Source organism: Panthera leo, chromosome A3 (genome assembly GCF_018350215.1).
Source record: "Panthera leo isolate Ple1 chromosome A3, P.leo_Ple1_pat1.1, whole genome shotgun sequence".
NCBI classification, from domain to species: domain Eukaryota; kingdom Metazoa; phylum Chordata; class Mammalia; order Carnivora; family Felidae; genus Panthera; species Panthera leo.
In genome coordinates, this window is record NC_056681.1 from 116,027,790 (window position 1) to 116,041,288 (window position 13,499).

The 13,499-nt window shown below is 43.4% G+C and overlaps 1 protein-coding gene across 1 annotated transcript in view; it reads left to right on the top strand.

Annotated features, from left to right (window-relative positions):
- The window catches only part of ALK (ALK receptor tyrosine kinase), a 668,845-nt gene that overhangs the window by 207,373 nt on the left and 447,973 nt on the right, over nucleotides 1-13,499 (top strand). Inside the window, exon 3 of the mRNA XM_042933341.1 lies at nucleotides 2,274-2,438. Within this exon, the coding sequence (XP_042789275.1) occupies nucleotides 2,274-2,438 (165 nt within the window). The remainder of the gene's footprint in view (nucleotides 1-2,273; nucleotides 2,439-13,499) is intronic.

Sequence of the window (13,499 nt, forward strand, 5' to 3'; positions counted from 1 at the left end):
CTTTAATTGGAGAAGAAAAATCAAGATAGAGGCTGGGCCACAGAAGAGAAAGCTTTGGGAAAGTCACCAATAGTTGTCTATGTGGGATGGGAATGGCCAGTACCTTTCTCTCCCATCTTTTGACTCAGTCATTTGTTAATATAGATGGATCTGTTTGACCCTCTTTAGAAAAGCCAAGATTAGTGGCTACTCTTTTCATTATAAGGATAATTTTTATGCTACAAAATACACAATGTTGGACCAGCTTTCTCCTTGCATTCTGTAATCAAAACTAGGTGGCTGGCAAGTAAGTCTTGAAGATTAAAGCAGCCTACAATTCATGGACACCAATTCATGGACACAGCAGCAGCTCAGCCCCCAGAGGCAAGTAGAAAGTCTTCAAAGCTGATAAATATGTTGGCAGCAGGTGGCATGTCAACTCAAACAAGGTTGTAGTCCTGCCCATTTCAGCTCACCATTATAAAGGTGAATTGTCTGTATTGTGAAAGGTCAAGTAGTATTAACCTTAGGACCAGAAAGATGGCAGCTCCTGGAGAGCAGCTGGTACATAAATCTCTACTGGCTGAGAAGCAGAAAGATACTTAATAGAAGTGTAATTGAAGGATTTTTCTTCCCCCACAACCCCCCACCAACCCCCACCTAAACTTAGTTTGGCTAAAGTCAACAGGAATTCTTTTATTCCCACTCTGGCATAGGGCTTAGCTGCCTGTGTGTGTGACTAAGGGACAATCCAGTGACGACCAGCTTCCTGCACTAGAATTGACACCCTTCCCCTCTGCATTCTGAAATTTTTAACACCAGATTCATCTTGGAGGTCAAGGTAGCAGTAGCCACAGAAGCAGCTGTTACGATGCACAATGATAATTGGGAGTTAGCACCCATTAGCACCACTACGAAGATTGATTTATCAAATTCCCTATAACACTTCTGAGAACAAGGACTTAGGAATCTTTAAAAAGCCAAATTAAGAAGGAGCTTTAGAAAACATCTAGTCTAAGTCTCCTTTTGTATTTGAGGAACTTGAGGCCCAGAGAGGTGTAGTGTCTTGTTCAAGGGCACCGGCAAAATTGGTGGCAGAGCTGAAGTTGGAGCCCAGGTCTCACTGGGCATTTGTTTCCCCAGTCACTTGGTCTAAACCCATGTTTTTCAGATGAGGGCACCCAGTGCCACACATGAGAAGAGACTGTCCAAGCCTGGACACCAAGTCCAGTGTTCTGGGTTTTTTATATCATATTCTCCCTTTCTTCACATCCCCATGGCTGAAGGGAGACAATGAAGTCAAAAGTGGATGAATAATTCACACTTTGGCACACATTCCATTTACCCATCAATGAGCATTGAGAACCTACTGGGTACAAAGTACTTCAGCCACTTTGGGTAATGCATATGGAGTTAGGAAGGGGAAGGAGGTGAGTGTATCTTAGAAGTAGGGCAAACATGGAATGGTTTGGGCACAAGAATCCTTGTAAAAGGTCATAAAATGTCCCACCGTATGGTCTCTTCCTGCCTCCCTTCTCTCTCTCTCTCTCTCTCTCTCCTTACCAGTGACCTTCCCCACCCTCTCCCCAAGAGAGAATGAGCCCAGACTAGCTTTCATGGCCTTGGCCCTCCTGTCTGGAGGGAGCCGAAGAGTAGATCTAAGGCTGAAAGACAGGGCTGTGAGTAAAGGCCTGAGCTCCCTTTGGCCTTCTCTTCTCAAATAGAGCAGAACCTGGCGAAGATTTTTCTTGAGCATCTACTGTAGGCACGTTCACAAATACAGAAAGCACATGATCCTCCTGGCTCTTACAGCAAACTCTAGAGGTAGATTTATCATCACCAATGTACAGATGAGGAAATTTGAGGCCACAGAGGCTGATTTTCTTGCCTGGAGTCAACCCAGCTGCTAAGCAGCAGACTTAGATTCAGACCTATCTGGTTGCAAAGCCAGGCTCCAGCCACTTGGCCTCAGGCCCTTTCATGTCACCAGGTAACCTCACAGGATGCAGAGCTTCTTCCGGTCCCACCTGTTAGCTCTTTTTTCACCTGCCTTCTCTAAAGATGCCTCCTTTAATCTGAGTAACACAAGGAACACCTTTGTTTCTCTCTTAGTCCCCTTTACAGCAATGTGGAGCCAAGCCAGCTGTGAAACTGACAGCTCCCCACCCCGGAGAGATGAGGGTTGTGGGTGAGATGAAGGCCACCTTCCTGGAGCGGAGGGCGGAGCGGGGGCGGTGCTGGAATGTTTCTTTTGGGAGACAGTTTGCTCCACTGACCTTTGGCTGTCACTGCAGGTCTGGAGTGCAGCTTTGACTTCCCCTGTGAGCTGGAGTACTCCCCACCACTCCACGACCTCCAGAACCAGAGCTGGTCCTGGCGCCGAGTCCCCTCTGAGGAGGCCTCCCAGATGGACCTGTTGGACGGGCCTGAGACAGAGCACTCCAAGGAGATGCCCAGAGGTAAGGGTAGAGGCCACCACAAAGTGTCCCAGATGGGCTAGCACAGGGTTTGTATGTCTATTTCTGTTTGCAGTTTTAAGGCTTCCTGGCTCTGCTCTAACCTGTTTCCTGTGAAACCTGCTTTTAATGTGTGCGCCTTCCGTAGGATGCAAGTCCAATTTCAGGACCAAGCCGACCCTTCACTCTCTCACCAAGTAAAGGAAATAGGATTTTATAGCTCTCATACTGATGTAGGAGAAAGTGCTGATCTGTTTGTCCTTTGGGAATAGAGTTGCCAGGTAAAATACAGGACACCCACTTAAATTTGAGTTTTCTGATGAACAATGGTTTTTTTTTAGCATAAATACATCTCATGCAATAGTTGGGCCATACTTATACATTAAAATTATTCCAACTTCCAGTTATATTTAAAAATTTCAGGGGTACCTAGTGGTTCAGTCGGTTAAGCATCTGACTCTTGATTTTGGCTCAGGTCATGATCTCACAGTTCATAAGTTCAAGCCCCACATCAGGCTCTGTATTGTCAGTGGGATTCTCTCTCCTCTCTCTGTCCCTCCTGTGCTCGCTCTCTCTCTCTCTCTCTCTCAAAATAATAAGTAAACTTACAAAAAAGAAAAATTCAAATGTAATTGAGTGTCCTGCATTTTTTTTGCTAAATCTGGCATTTTTAATTTGGAAGGTATTGTATAACTGGGTTAAATGTTAGTTTCAAAGCCATTAATGAATATTCAGGCTGTGTTGTAGCTTTGCAAGGTGTTTCCAGTAGTCCTGAGCGATTAATGAACATCCTCTTCTGAATTATCAGGGGCCAGAGAAGTTAGACTCTGAATAAGTTGTGGGTGTTTGTTAAATATTTGCTGAGTGTTTAGAGATAGATGCGGAGACACTAAGCCCTAGTCCAGCTTTCAGGTCTCAAATCTTAGGTGGCAAATCTTAGAGCTCCACGTTCCTTGGACCCAGAAAACTCTGCTTATTCAGAATTGACAGCCTACGTTTCTGACTTGTAGGGAAAAGTAGCCACTGATGTGGTAATGGACTCACTGAACCATTCGGAGTAGTACTTTCATTTTGCAAAGCCCTTCCATGTACAGTCTCATGGGATTCCAATTTTGTGAGAGAGGCAGGGCAGATGAGAAAGCGAGGGCTCAGAGAGGGGAAGTGACTTGCTAAAGATCACATAGCTTGTACGTGTCGGTCCAGGTCTAGATGTCTCCTGTGATGAGTGCCAAACAAGGACGATTTCTCCCATATCGTGTTTCTGTCTTTGCAGCAAAAGCTCTAGTGAAAGCCTGCCCTGGGCCCAGGTCCAGGAGGCAGTTATCTCAGGCTCATGCTTCTGTGAATCTAACGGGCTCAATTAAGTTTCTGGGGGAGGTTGGAGGTGGCACAGAAATAAGCCTGATGCCCTCAGGCTTCTATAGCAGCCTCAGACCCTGAACTGTGAGAGAACTTTCCTTTCTTCATACTCTCCCAGGCTGACCTTTTTTTCTGTTTTTATGACTCTTTTGAAATTGCTTGACCTTGATTTATATTTTAAGCTGCTTTCACCTGGATGCTGATGTGTATTGGCAGGGGGAGGGGGGAGTATTGTGTGTAGGTGAGTGGCTCTTAACCCTATAGTGCATCTACAGTGCATCTGACTCCTCTGGAGAACTTATACAAAGTACTGCCTGGTTTCCGCAGCCTGGGATACTGATTCAACAGATCTGAGATGGAACCTGGAAATCTGTATATTTTTAAATTTTAGCATAAAATCTAGCATGTGAAAGTGAAACATGTATGCATGGATTCACAATTACAATGAAATCAACATGTGTGTTCTCAACACCAAGCATAAGAATTTGAACGTTTGTCAGTCCATTTACAACCTCTTCTGTCACCCACCTAGATCCAAAATCTTTCCTTTCCCTCAGAGGGAACCACTGTCCTATTTTGTGTCCATCGTTCATTTGCTTTTCCTTATGACCTTACCACTTATGTATATAGCCCCAAACAGCATGTCGATTAGGTTTGTAACCTGTTATACAAATGAAATAATATTGTTGTTTTGTGGCTTGTCAATGTAGATGCATGTAGCTGTGGTTCATTTGGTTTTAAATCACTGCATGAAAATACCACAGTTGATTTCTTCCACCATCCTTAGACATTTGGGTCATTTCTGTGGTTTGGCTGTTACCAACAGCACTACTGTAAGCATTTTGTACATGCCTCTTGGTGCATATACATGTCCAAGAATTTCCCTGGAGCAGAGAGTAGGAGTAGAATTGCTGGGTCATGGGTTGCAGCTTCCATTTCAATAGAGAGTGCCGAGCTATTTTCCAAAGTGCTCGTACCAAGTTATACCCCATTTTGAGGTGTTAGCATTCCTCCCCAGGACTTTACATCCTCACCAGTACCTGATATTGTCAGACTTTGTCATTTTCGTCCATCTGGTGGATGCAATACAGTATTTCAGTGGAGTCTCAGTTTTCACAGGACTCTCTCCCTCTTTTTTCCTTTGTGTTTTTTTAAAAAAATATTTTTAGACACTTCTCAAGTGATTCTGAGACATAACTAGGTTTGTTATACTCTTGACGTGGACCTGCTTTCATGCATCCATAGGGGTGGCTCCAGAGCCTAATTCCCAACAGTCCTGGTAGTACATGTACTTTTGGTCATTGTATGTTTTTTGTTTGATGGCTATTGAATTGTGAGTGCAGTTCAGTGAAATCAGGAGATAGGGACAAGTAGCAATTGTACACCGACTTTGTGGAGTCAGACTTTATCAATTTGAAAGTTGGTGTTTTTTAAATTTTTAAATGAATTTTAGAAGAGTGCCAATAGATTACGCATTGCCACCCTGTGACCTGTTTCTCCTCCTTTATCTGCTTTCTTGTGATCTCTGGCATCTTCATGTTACCCTGAGTTATAGGAGAAAAATGAAAGGAAGAAGAGGAGAGAAGAAAGAAATAAGTGTTCCTGAGTGTGGAAATATATCCGTGCCTTTATGTTTTTATAAAGGACCAGTACATGCACTGACTACAAACTTTTTCCAATTAGTTAGAACAGTAAGGATTGGAATATTCATGTTTTAGTGAGTATTGCCAACTTCCATTTGTCTGAAAAACATTCTTACTAACATGAAGGACAATGATGTGAATAGCCATGGCAAAAGCCATTGTAGATATATCAGTCCGCTTGATCAAGTTCCTTAGTGAACAAACACATCCAAGCATAACTTGAGGGAATCTCAGCACTGTCAGAAACTGGTATTTCTTTTTCCTGGGGTCTAATGGAAGGATCTGTATAGTCACACAGCCTTGATCAATCTTAGAAACAAGGGACTAGCCTCTAGCCTTTGTAGGCACACATCTGGAATGTCACTGAGAGGTGTTCAGAACTTCCAGTAATGGGCCACTCATTGCTTTTTGATTCAACTAATTATATCACTCCCTGGTCACTGAAGTAAGGTTGCTACTCATGAAGCAAGCTGACGTGTCTTAATGTCTTTTGACTGTCATGGAAAGAGGTGAAGGTGAAGGAGAGAAAATGGTGTGCCCAATTTGCACAGCACCAAAGCAAGGACCTATATCCCAATCCTAAATGCCATCTCTTTAGAATCTCCCTTTCTCTGATGATCCCCTCTTGGCAGAAGGGATTCTGGTTGTGGAGATAAGAAGGAGGAATGGGGTGCACTTTAGGGTAGTACAGTCAATAGAGATTTTTAAAAACTCAACATTTATTGGTTGGATGGTATTTAGACTCTATTGCAATATTTCTTGTCAGAGGATATAGAAAGACCAGAAAAAGGCAGTGAGATAATACCAATCATAGATAATGAACTGTAAGAGTATAAATTCTGAATGATTTTAATTTATAGCCACTGTAGCTGAGAATAATAAGGAAGATACAATTCAGAGCAGCAAGATAATAAAAAGTGATGGTCTTGATTGAACACAATATCATAAATTAATAAGATCTTGAGGAATCATCAGGTTGAGGCGTTCTATGACTTTTTAAGAAGTGCCAGGAGCATGTTTGACATCTACTACTTCTGGTGTTTTAGAATGTAGTCACATTTTTCTTCTCCAGCAAGACAAGATCTTAGTCTCCAGCATGGGCCCTAGCTTTAAAGTAGAAAACAGGTTAGCAGCTTCTCCCCAGAACCTCTCCATAACCCCTCAGTCATGTGTATACCCAAGAAGAATGGGACTAGACTCAGCTGAGAGGAGCGGACATCCTTCCTGTATCAACTCAACTCTCTTCCACAAAACTGATTCTAAGTCTCTGTTTGGGTTTGGCTTTTGTCTTTCTCTGACTTACTTTGCTTAGCATACTCTCTAGCCATATGATTTCACCCATATATGTGGAATTTAAGAAAAAACACAAACATGCAAAGGAAAATAAGAGAGAGAGAGAGAGAGACTAAGAGACTAAGAAACAGACTTTTAACTATAGAGAATAAACTGGTGGTTACCAGAGGGGAGGTGGGCAGAGGGATGGGCGAAATAGGTGATGGGGATTAAGGAGGGCACTTGTCTGAAGGAGTATCCAGTGATATATAGAATTGTTGAATCACTGTACCATACACCTGAAACTAATGTAACACTGTATGTTAACTACATTGGAATTAAAAAAAAAAAAAAAACATGCCTTGAGTTCAGAAGGCTAATAAGTATTGTCATTGTCCTAGAATTCTGGAATGGCTAATACTGCTGCCACAGATGACAAGGGGACTGCAATGCCAGAGTGGGGTCGTTCTGCTCCAGTTGTACCCTTGTGCATTAGTTTCTTATAGCTGCTGTAACAAATAAATACAAACTAGGTAGCTTAAAACAACATAAATTTATTTTATCCCAGTTCCAGAAGCCAATAGTCCAAAATCAAGATGTTATCAGAGTTGGTACCTTCTGAAGGCTCTGCAGGAGAATGTATTCCATGCCTGTTGCGTACCCTCTGGTGGCTGCTGGTAATCTCTGTGCTCCTTTGCTTGTAGATGCATCAGTCCAGTCTTTGTCTCCGTGTTCACATGGCATTCCTCTCATGTCTCAGATATGCCTCTTATAGGCACATATATCACTGGATTTGGGGCCCATCTTAAATGCAGCATGATCTCATCTCCAGATACTTAATTTCCTTTTCAAAGACCTTGTTTCTGAATAAGATCACTTTCCTAAGTACCAGGGATTAGGACTTGGACATATCTTTTGGGGACCATGGTTCAACTTACTACACATTGATTTTTCTCCCCTTGTGTGTGTACTGGCATGTGGATCATGTGTGCCTCTCCCTGCACTTGGGGGCTCTTAGACCCTTTAGGAAGTTAGGTTAGGTGATTTCAGAGGAGCCCAGATTAATACCAGCATTTTTTCTCCTTCCTTTAATTCCTTCCCCCCAAGGTTTGCAGAGTTCTTAAAAGAGTGTCTGAACACTTTTCAGATTGAACCCATCCCGGGAGTAGCTGGAACCTGAAAACTGGGCCACATTTTGAGCTGCAGGTACAACCTTGATGGGCAGTTTCTCTGTTTCTCTCTGCACCCACTGTCCCTGGGTGCTGCAGCTAGTGGACTGAGCTGGCTCTAAGTCTCATGCTCTGACCTTAACCCTTTTGCAGTGTTGACAGGAAAATGGAGGGATGAAAGTCTGCCTAGCATTTCCTCCTTCATCCAGTAAAACTTGTCATTAGCCACCATTTCTGCTCTTGGGCTTTACTGGCTGACTAAGTGGGACCTCATAAATTAGCCTCTTCCATCATCGATACGTGCATGTGAGTGTGTTTACAGCTCTTTCTGGAGAGCCAGTTCCATGGGTGAAAACAGGATGGAGATGGCAAGACAGGCTGTCAGTGAGGCAGAATTGAGAGGAGCTCTAGGGCTGGAGTGTCATTGAGAGCACACCCTGGCGGCACCCCTCTTGCCCCACCCCTCACTGTCACAGAGGTGAAATGTGTTAGTGCCTGCTTAAAGTCAAGTGCTTCCTGCCCACAGGGTTTAGTGATCACCTTTCAGGTAACCTGGCTCATGGGAGAGTCAATAATTGCTCACCTTACTTTGTGTAAGCAGCCTTTAGCAAAGACCTCTGGTTTTAGGGTGTAGAAGCTGGGAGAGTGGTCAGTAGAGATAGGCAAACTGGAATAGAAGAAAAATACAATTACAATGACAGATACCACACACACACACACACACACACACACACACACACACACACACACATTCCAGGACAGAACAATGTTTTTGTGTGTGTGTTTTTGTTTTTCTTTTCACTTGTTTCAAACGGGATGATCCCAACTGGGACTGTCTATGCAAAGTGTTCCTGGGCTCCTGCCCCCAGGAGCTCTCTTCCTATGCTTCTTACTCTGTCTACTATGAAGTTTCTGTTTTAAGGCAACAGTCTCTGAACTTTATTTATTATATGCCTCATCAGTAAAATATTTCTGAGCATGTACCCTTTCATGTAAATACTTATCAATTATATGTTATCAAATATATTATACAATTATATGTATATGTGTAATACTATTGGTAAAGCTTATTTTCTGTCTTCTTTAGATAAAAATAAACATAATCATGGGTATACTTCGGAGACACTTTGGAGATAGGACATCTGCTGTCCCATTCTATAAATGGGATCAGACTTCTGGGTTCCTTAAAGCATGTCACCTAGCCCCAGGGTCACTTAGGTCTCTGACAGATTCTTTAAGAAGCTGCCTCAGCAGGTTTCTCCCTGAGCACTCACCTCCCAGCTTCTAGGCTACACTGGCCAGACACTCCTCCACCAAGAAGGCCTCTTAGACAGGTCTAGCTCTTGTGGTCTCTCCAACTCATAAATTTCAAAAACCATTTAATCTCTTTTCTCAGACTCTACCTGGTTTAGAGAGGAAAGAAATCGCTTCTGGGCAGAGTGCCACTAATAATACAAACTTAACCCTTAAGAATCAAAAGATACCTTTCTCTATAGACTACCTGACAGACCTAAGGAACAGGGTCGCAACCAAGTATTTCCTACTGGCTTATCTAAAAAACTATCTTGGTGGTGTTGTTTATGATGGTGAGAGAAATCATTTAAATGCTCAAACAATAGGGAATTTGTTACATAAAACATAGTATACCTAAATATTCTGCTGCCAAAACAGATCAAACAATATGTGTGGTATAAGTTGTTTTATAAAAGAGAAAACAAGGTACATACATAAGGAAAAAGTCTTTATCTGCCAACTTGGTGGTAGAAGTTATTTCTAGATGACTGAATTATCAGTGATTTATATTTTCTTCTGTGTGCTTTGGTAGTTTTCAAACTTGAGTCAGTGAACATGCATTGCTTTTATAATAAAATAAAATATGTTATATATATTTTTTAATACAAGGGATCAAAAATTCTCATTTGAGGCTATTATTTTAGATTTTTGTTGGTGGGGGCGAGAAGCATGTTAACTGTTTTCTGCCACAACAACAACCAAAAAAAAGCCGGCGCTATTGGCAATGGTGGGACGCACAGGTGGGTGGACAAGCAAGTTGCTTTTCTGCCTGCCAGGGTAGGGTACATTAACATTGGCCCACAAATCAAAAGCATTCCCACCCCACCCTCATTCTGCTTGACTTGTGCTTGAAGGGTGGGAAAGGGTAACTGTGGGAACCAAATGTGCATCAGGTTCAAGAATGTACCCAGGTACCATTTACAGCATGTAAGCAGCAGGGGCATGCTCTATTTCAATTGAATTTTTTCCTCTTCAGACATTTCAGAAGGGTTCTTAGTGGCCATGCCTTTCATTTGAGCCAACTTCTCATAAGAGTAAGGTCGCTGGAGGGATTTGTAGCCTCTTATCCCTGCCCCTCCTCTGGAACTCACCATGAGAGGCCATGTTAGTTCTCTGGTGCTGCTTGCAGAAATGTGTCCCTCATCTCCTGAGCAATGAGGTCACTGGGCTTTAAGTCCTGACCCTTGAGCAAACCCTTCAACAAGCTGTGACTTGTGATTCTTTCATTTTAATGAGATTTTGGTGCCAACCTGGCAGCAGTTGAGCTCCAGCGAGGGACTTGCCTTAATGAGCCAGAATACTTGCAGAGTGTCTGTGAAGTATTTCCTGCCTCTCCATGAGGACGAGCCTTTCCCAGGGTATTGCCTCTGCCTCTAAAGGAAGCCTTCACTGGGAGGGGATGGATCATGGTTGTCTGGTGATGATTATGCCCTTCTTTACCTGAGCTTAACAACCTTGCCCACAGGGCATGTGACGTAAGGAAAGAAGGACTGGCATTGGAGGGAGAAGGGGTCTGGGCTCTCATCCCAACTCTGCCATAATGGACGTCCCTTTATCTGTAATGGCCCTTGGGTTCCTAATCTGTAAGGTAAAGGTCTTGGACTAGATTGTCACTAAGGCTATTTCTTGTTCTGATAAGGGAGCATTCCTCTAGACACTTGTGTGACACCATGGAAGGAAGAAAGAGGAGCTCCTATGCCCATTAGCATAGATGAATTTGTCAGGTTAGCCCCTGAGGCTGGTGATCCTGAGAGTGTCCACAGCATGGGACTGTGGGCTGGTATGACAGATACAATTATGACCACCCAAAGAAGCCCTAATTCCCAGAACCTGGGAATATGTTAGCTTACAGGGCAAAAGTGACTTCGCAGATGAGATTGTTCTCGATTATACGCATGGGCCCAATGGAATCACTGGGGTCCTAATATACAGAAAAGGGAAGCAGGAGAGCTAGAGTCAGAGCAGATGTGATGATGGAAGCAAAGGTCAGAGAGAGACAGAGATGTGAAGATCATCATGTGCTAATAGGCATCAATTTTTCAATTTTATTTTTTGAATCATGTATTTCTTCATTTCTTAAACCAACAATTGGTAAGCCCCTACTGAAGGCAGAGCACTGCAGGTTAATGTCTAAGTCAAGGGGATGTCTAACATCAAGGAGGGCACAATTCCATGTAAAGTGGTAGCACAGCAGCTGCTGGCATTGAAGATGGAGGAAGAGGCCAGGAGAGAAGGAAGGCAAGCGGCTTCTAGAAGCTGGAGAAGGCAAGACAGTGCCTCCTCCCTTGAATCTCATCTGAAAGGAATCAGATCACCAACCCATGTTAGACTTATGACCTCCAGAACTGTAGGATAATACATTTGTATTATTTTAAGGCGCTAAGTTTCTGGTAATTTGTTATAGCAGCGGGAACTGAAGCGAGAAGTAGCAGAAGTTCTAGGGCTATGACTCCTGTGGGTAAGAAGGACGGAAGGCACCCTGGGCAGGAGCTGGAGGGACTGTGTTCCAAAATGGAGAACCTGGGGTGAGGCTACCTACCTCACCCATGGAAGGAAGCTGAGATGCTTCCCAGGGCAGTTTCTGTGAAGCTCCTGTGTGAGGTGGCTGGAGGAGACAGTGAAACCACACATGCAAGGCCTGTGGTGAGTTGCTGACAGCTCAGGGACTGGCCCTTGGCTCTGTCCTAAATGAAAATGGCAAGAGCTACAGTCTGCAAAGTGCTTTTTTGTCCACGATCCCATTTGATTCTCATAACATGGTGAGACGGGTATTAGTGTGACTAAATGAATAGATTGGTAAACTGAGGCTAAGTGGTAAGCATCAAAGAAAGAAAACTAGGACTTTCCCATTCATTGTGATGTCCCAAGAGCCTGGCCCAAGGTCCAGTATAAAATAGACATTCATGGGGCGCCTGGGTGGCTCAGTCGGTTAAGCATCCAACTTCGGCTCAGGTCACGATCTCGCGGTCCGTGAGTTCGAGCCCTGCGTCAGGCTCTGGGCGGATGGCTCAGAGCCTGGAGCCTGTTTCCAATTCTGTGTCTCCCTCTCTCTCTGCCCCTACCCCGTTCATGCTCTGTCTCTCTCTGTCTCAAAAATAAATAAACATTAAAAAAAAAAAATAGACATTCATTAAGTATTCCTTGACCCACAGACAGAAGCTTAGAGAAATGAAGTAAATTGCCCAAGTCTACAACACTGGTATGTAGCAGAGCCAGATCTTGAATTCCAGCTTTTGAACACTGAATCTCATGTCCTTTCCATTATACTAAACTCTTCCTAAAACACAATGTTTCCCAGGGCCTATTCCTATGTGGGACTCACCCTCATTAAATGTCTGGAGGTACGTTCAGCTCATGGCATTGACCACCTGCTAGTGATGCTGGGGAGACTTGCTCAATTCTCTGACACAACCAGGTTATAGCCACTGTGGTGTCTGTAAAGGCAGTGTCTTTATAAGGGTCCAGGGAAGCCCACTGTCTCCTTTATCTTCTTTGCAGATGGCCAGAGCAAGGAGTACTGCCTGAGGCAGGCACAGCAGGAAGCTTGCTGTCCAGGCTACATGGTGAGGCAATTAGTGTGAGAAAGTAGAATTGGGTTATTGCAACAAGCACTGCCCTGTAGAAACAGAAGGAACACTGTGCTGGGACTCAGGAGTGGTGGGTCTGCCCTTCACTAACATGTGACCTCAGGCCTCAGTTTTTCAACTGGTAAATTGAGTGGGTAGGACTAGATAATCTCTAAGAGAAGCTGTCTTTCTGACTTCCTTATTTCCTCTTATTAAGAACCTTTTATTAGTGGAGTTTTTAGCCTCACTTGTTTCTATATATCAAATGGTTCAGATAAGACACATCTTAAAGAAATATGGGCTCTGCTTAAGAAGTCATGAGCCCAGTGAGAAAGAATGAAATGTGGCCTTTTGTAGCAATGTGGATGGAACTGGAGAGTGTTATGCTAAGTGAAATAAGTCATACAGAGAAAGACAGATACCATATGTTTTCACTCCTATGTGAATCCTGAGAAACTTAACAGAAGACCATGGGGGAGGGGAAGGAAAAAAAAAGAAGTTAGGGAGAGAGCCAAAACATAAGAGACTCTTAAAAACTGAGAACAAACTGAGGGTTGATAGGGGGTGGGAGGGAGGGGAGGGTGGGTGATGGGTATTGAGGAGGGCACCTGTTGGAATGAGCACTGGGTGTTGTATGGAAACCAATTTGACAATAAATTTCATATTAAAAAAAAAAAGTCATGAGTGGCTTTGAATTTATAATTGAGGAGTATTGAAGGAAAGCCAGAACCTTGCAAAGAGGAATAAAATAAAATTCTCTTG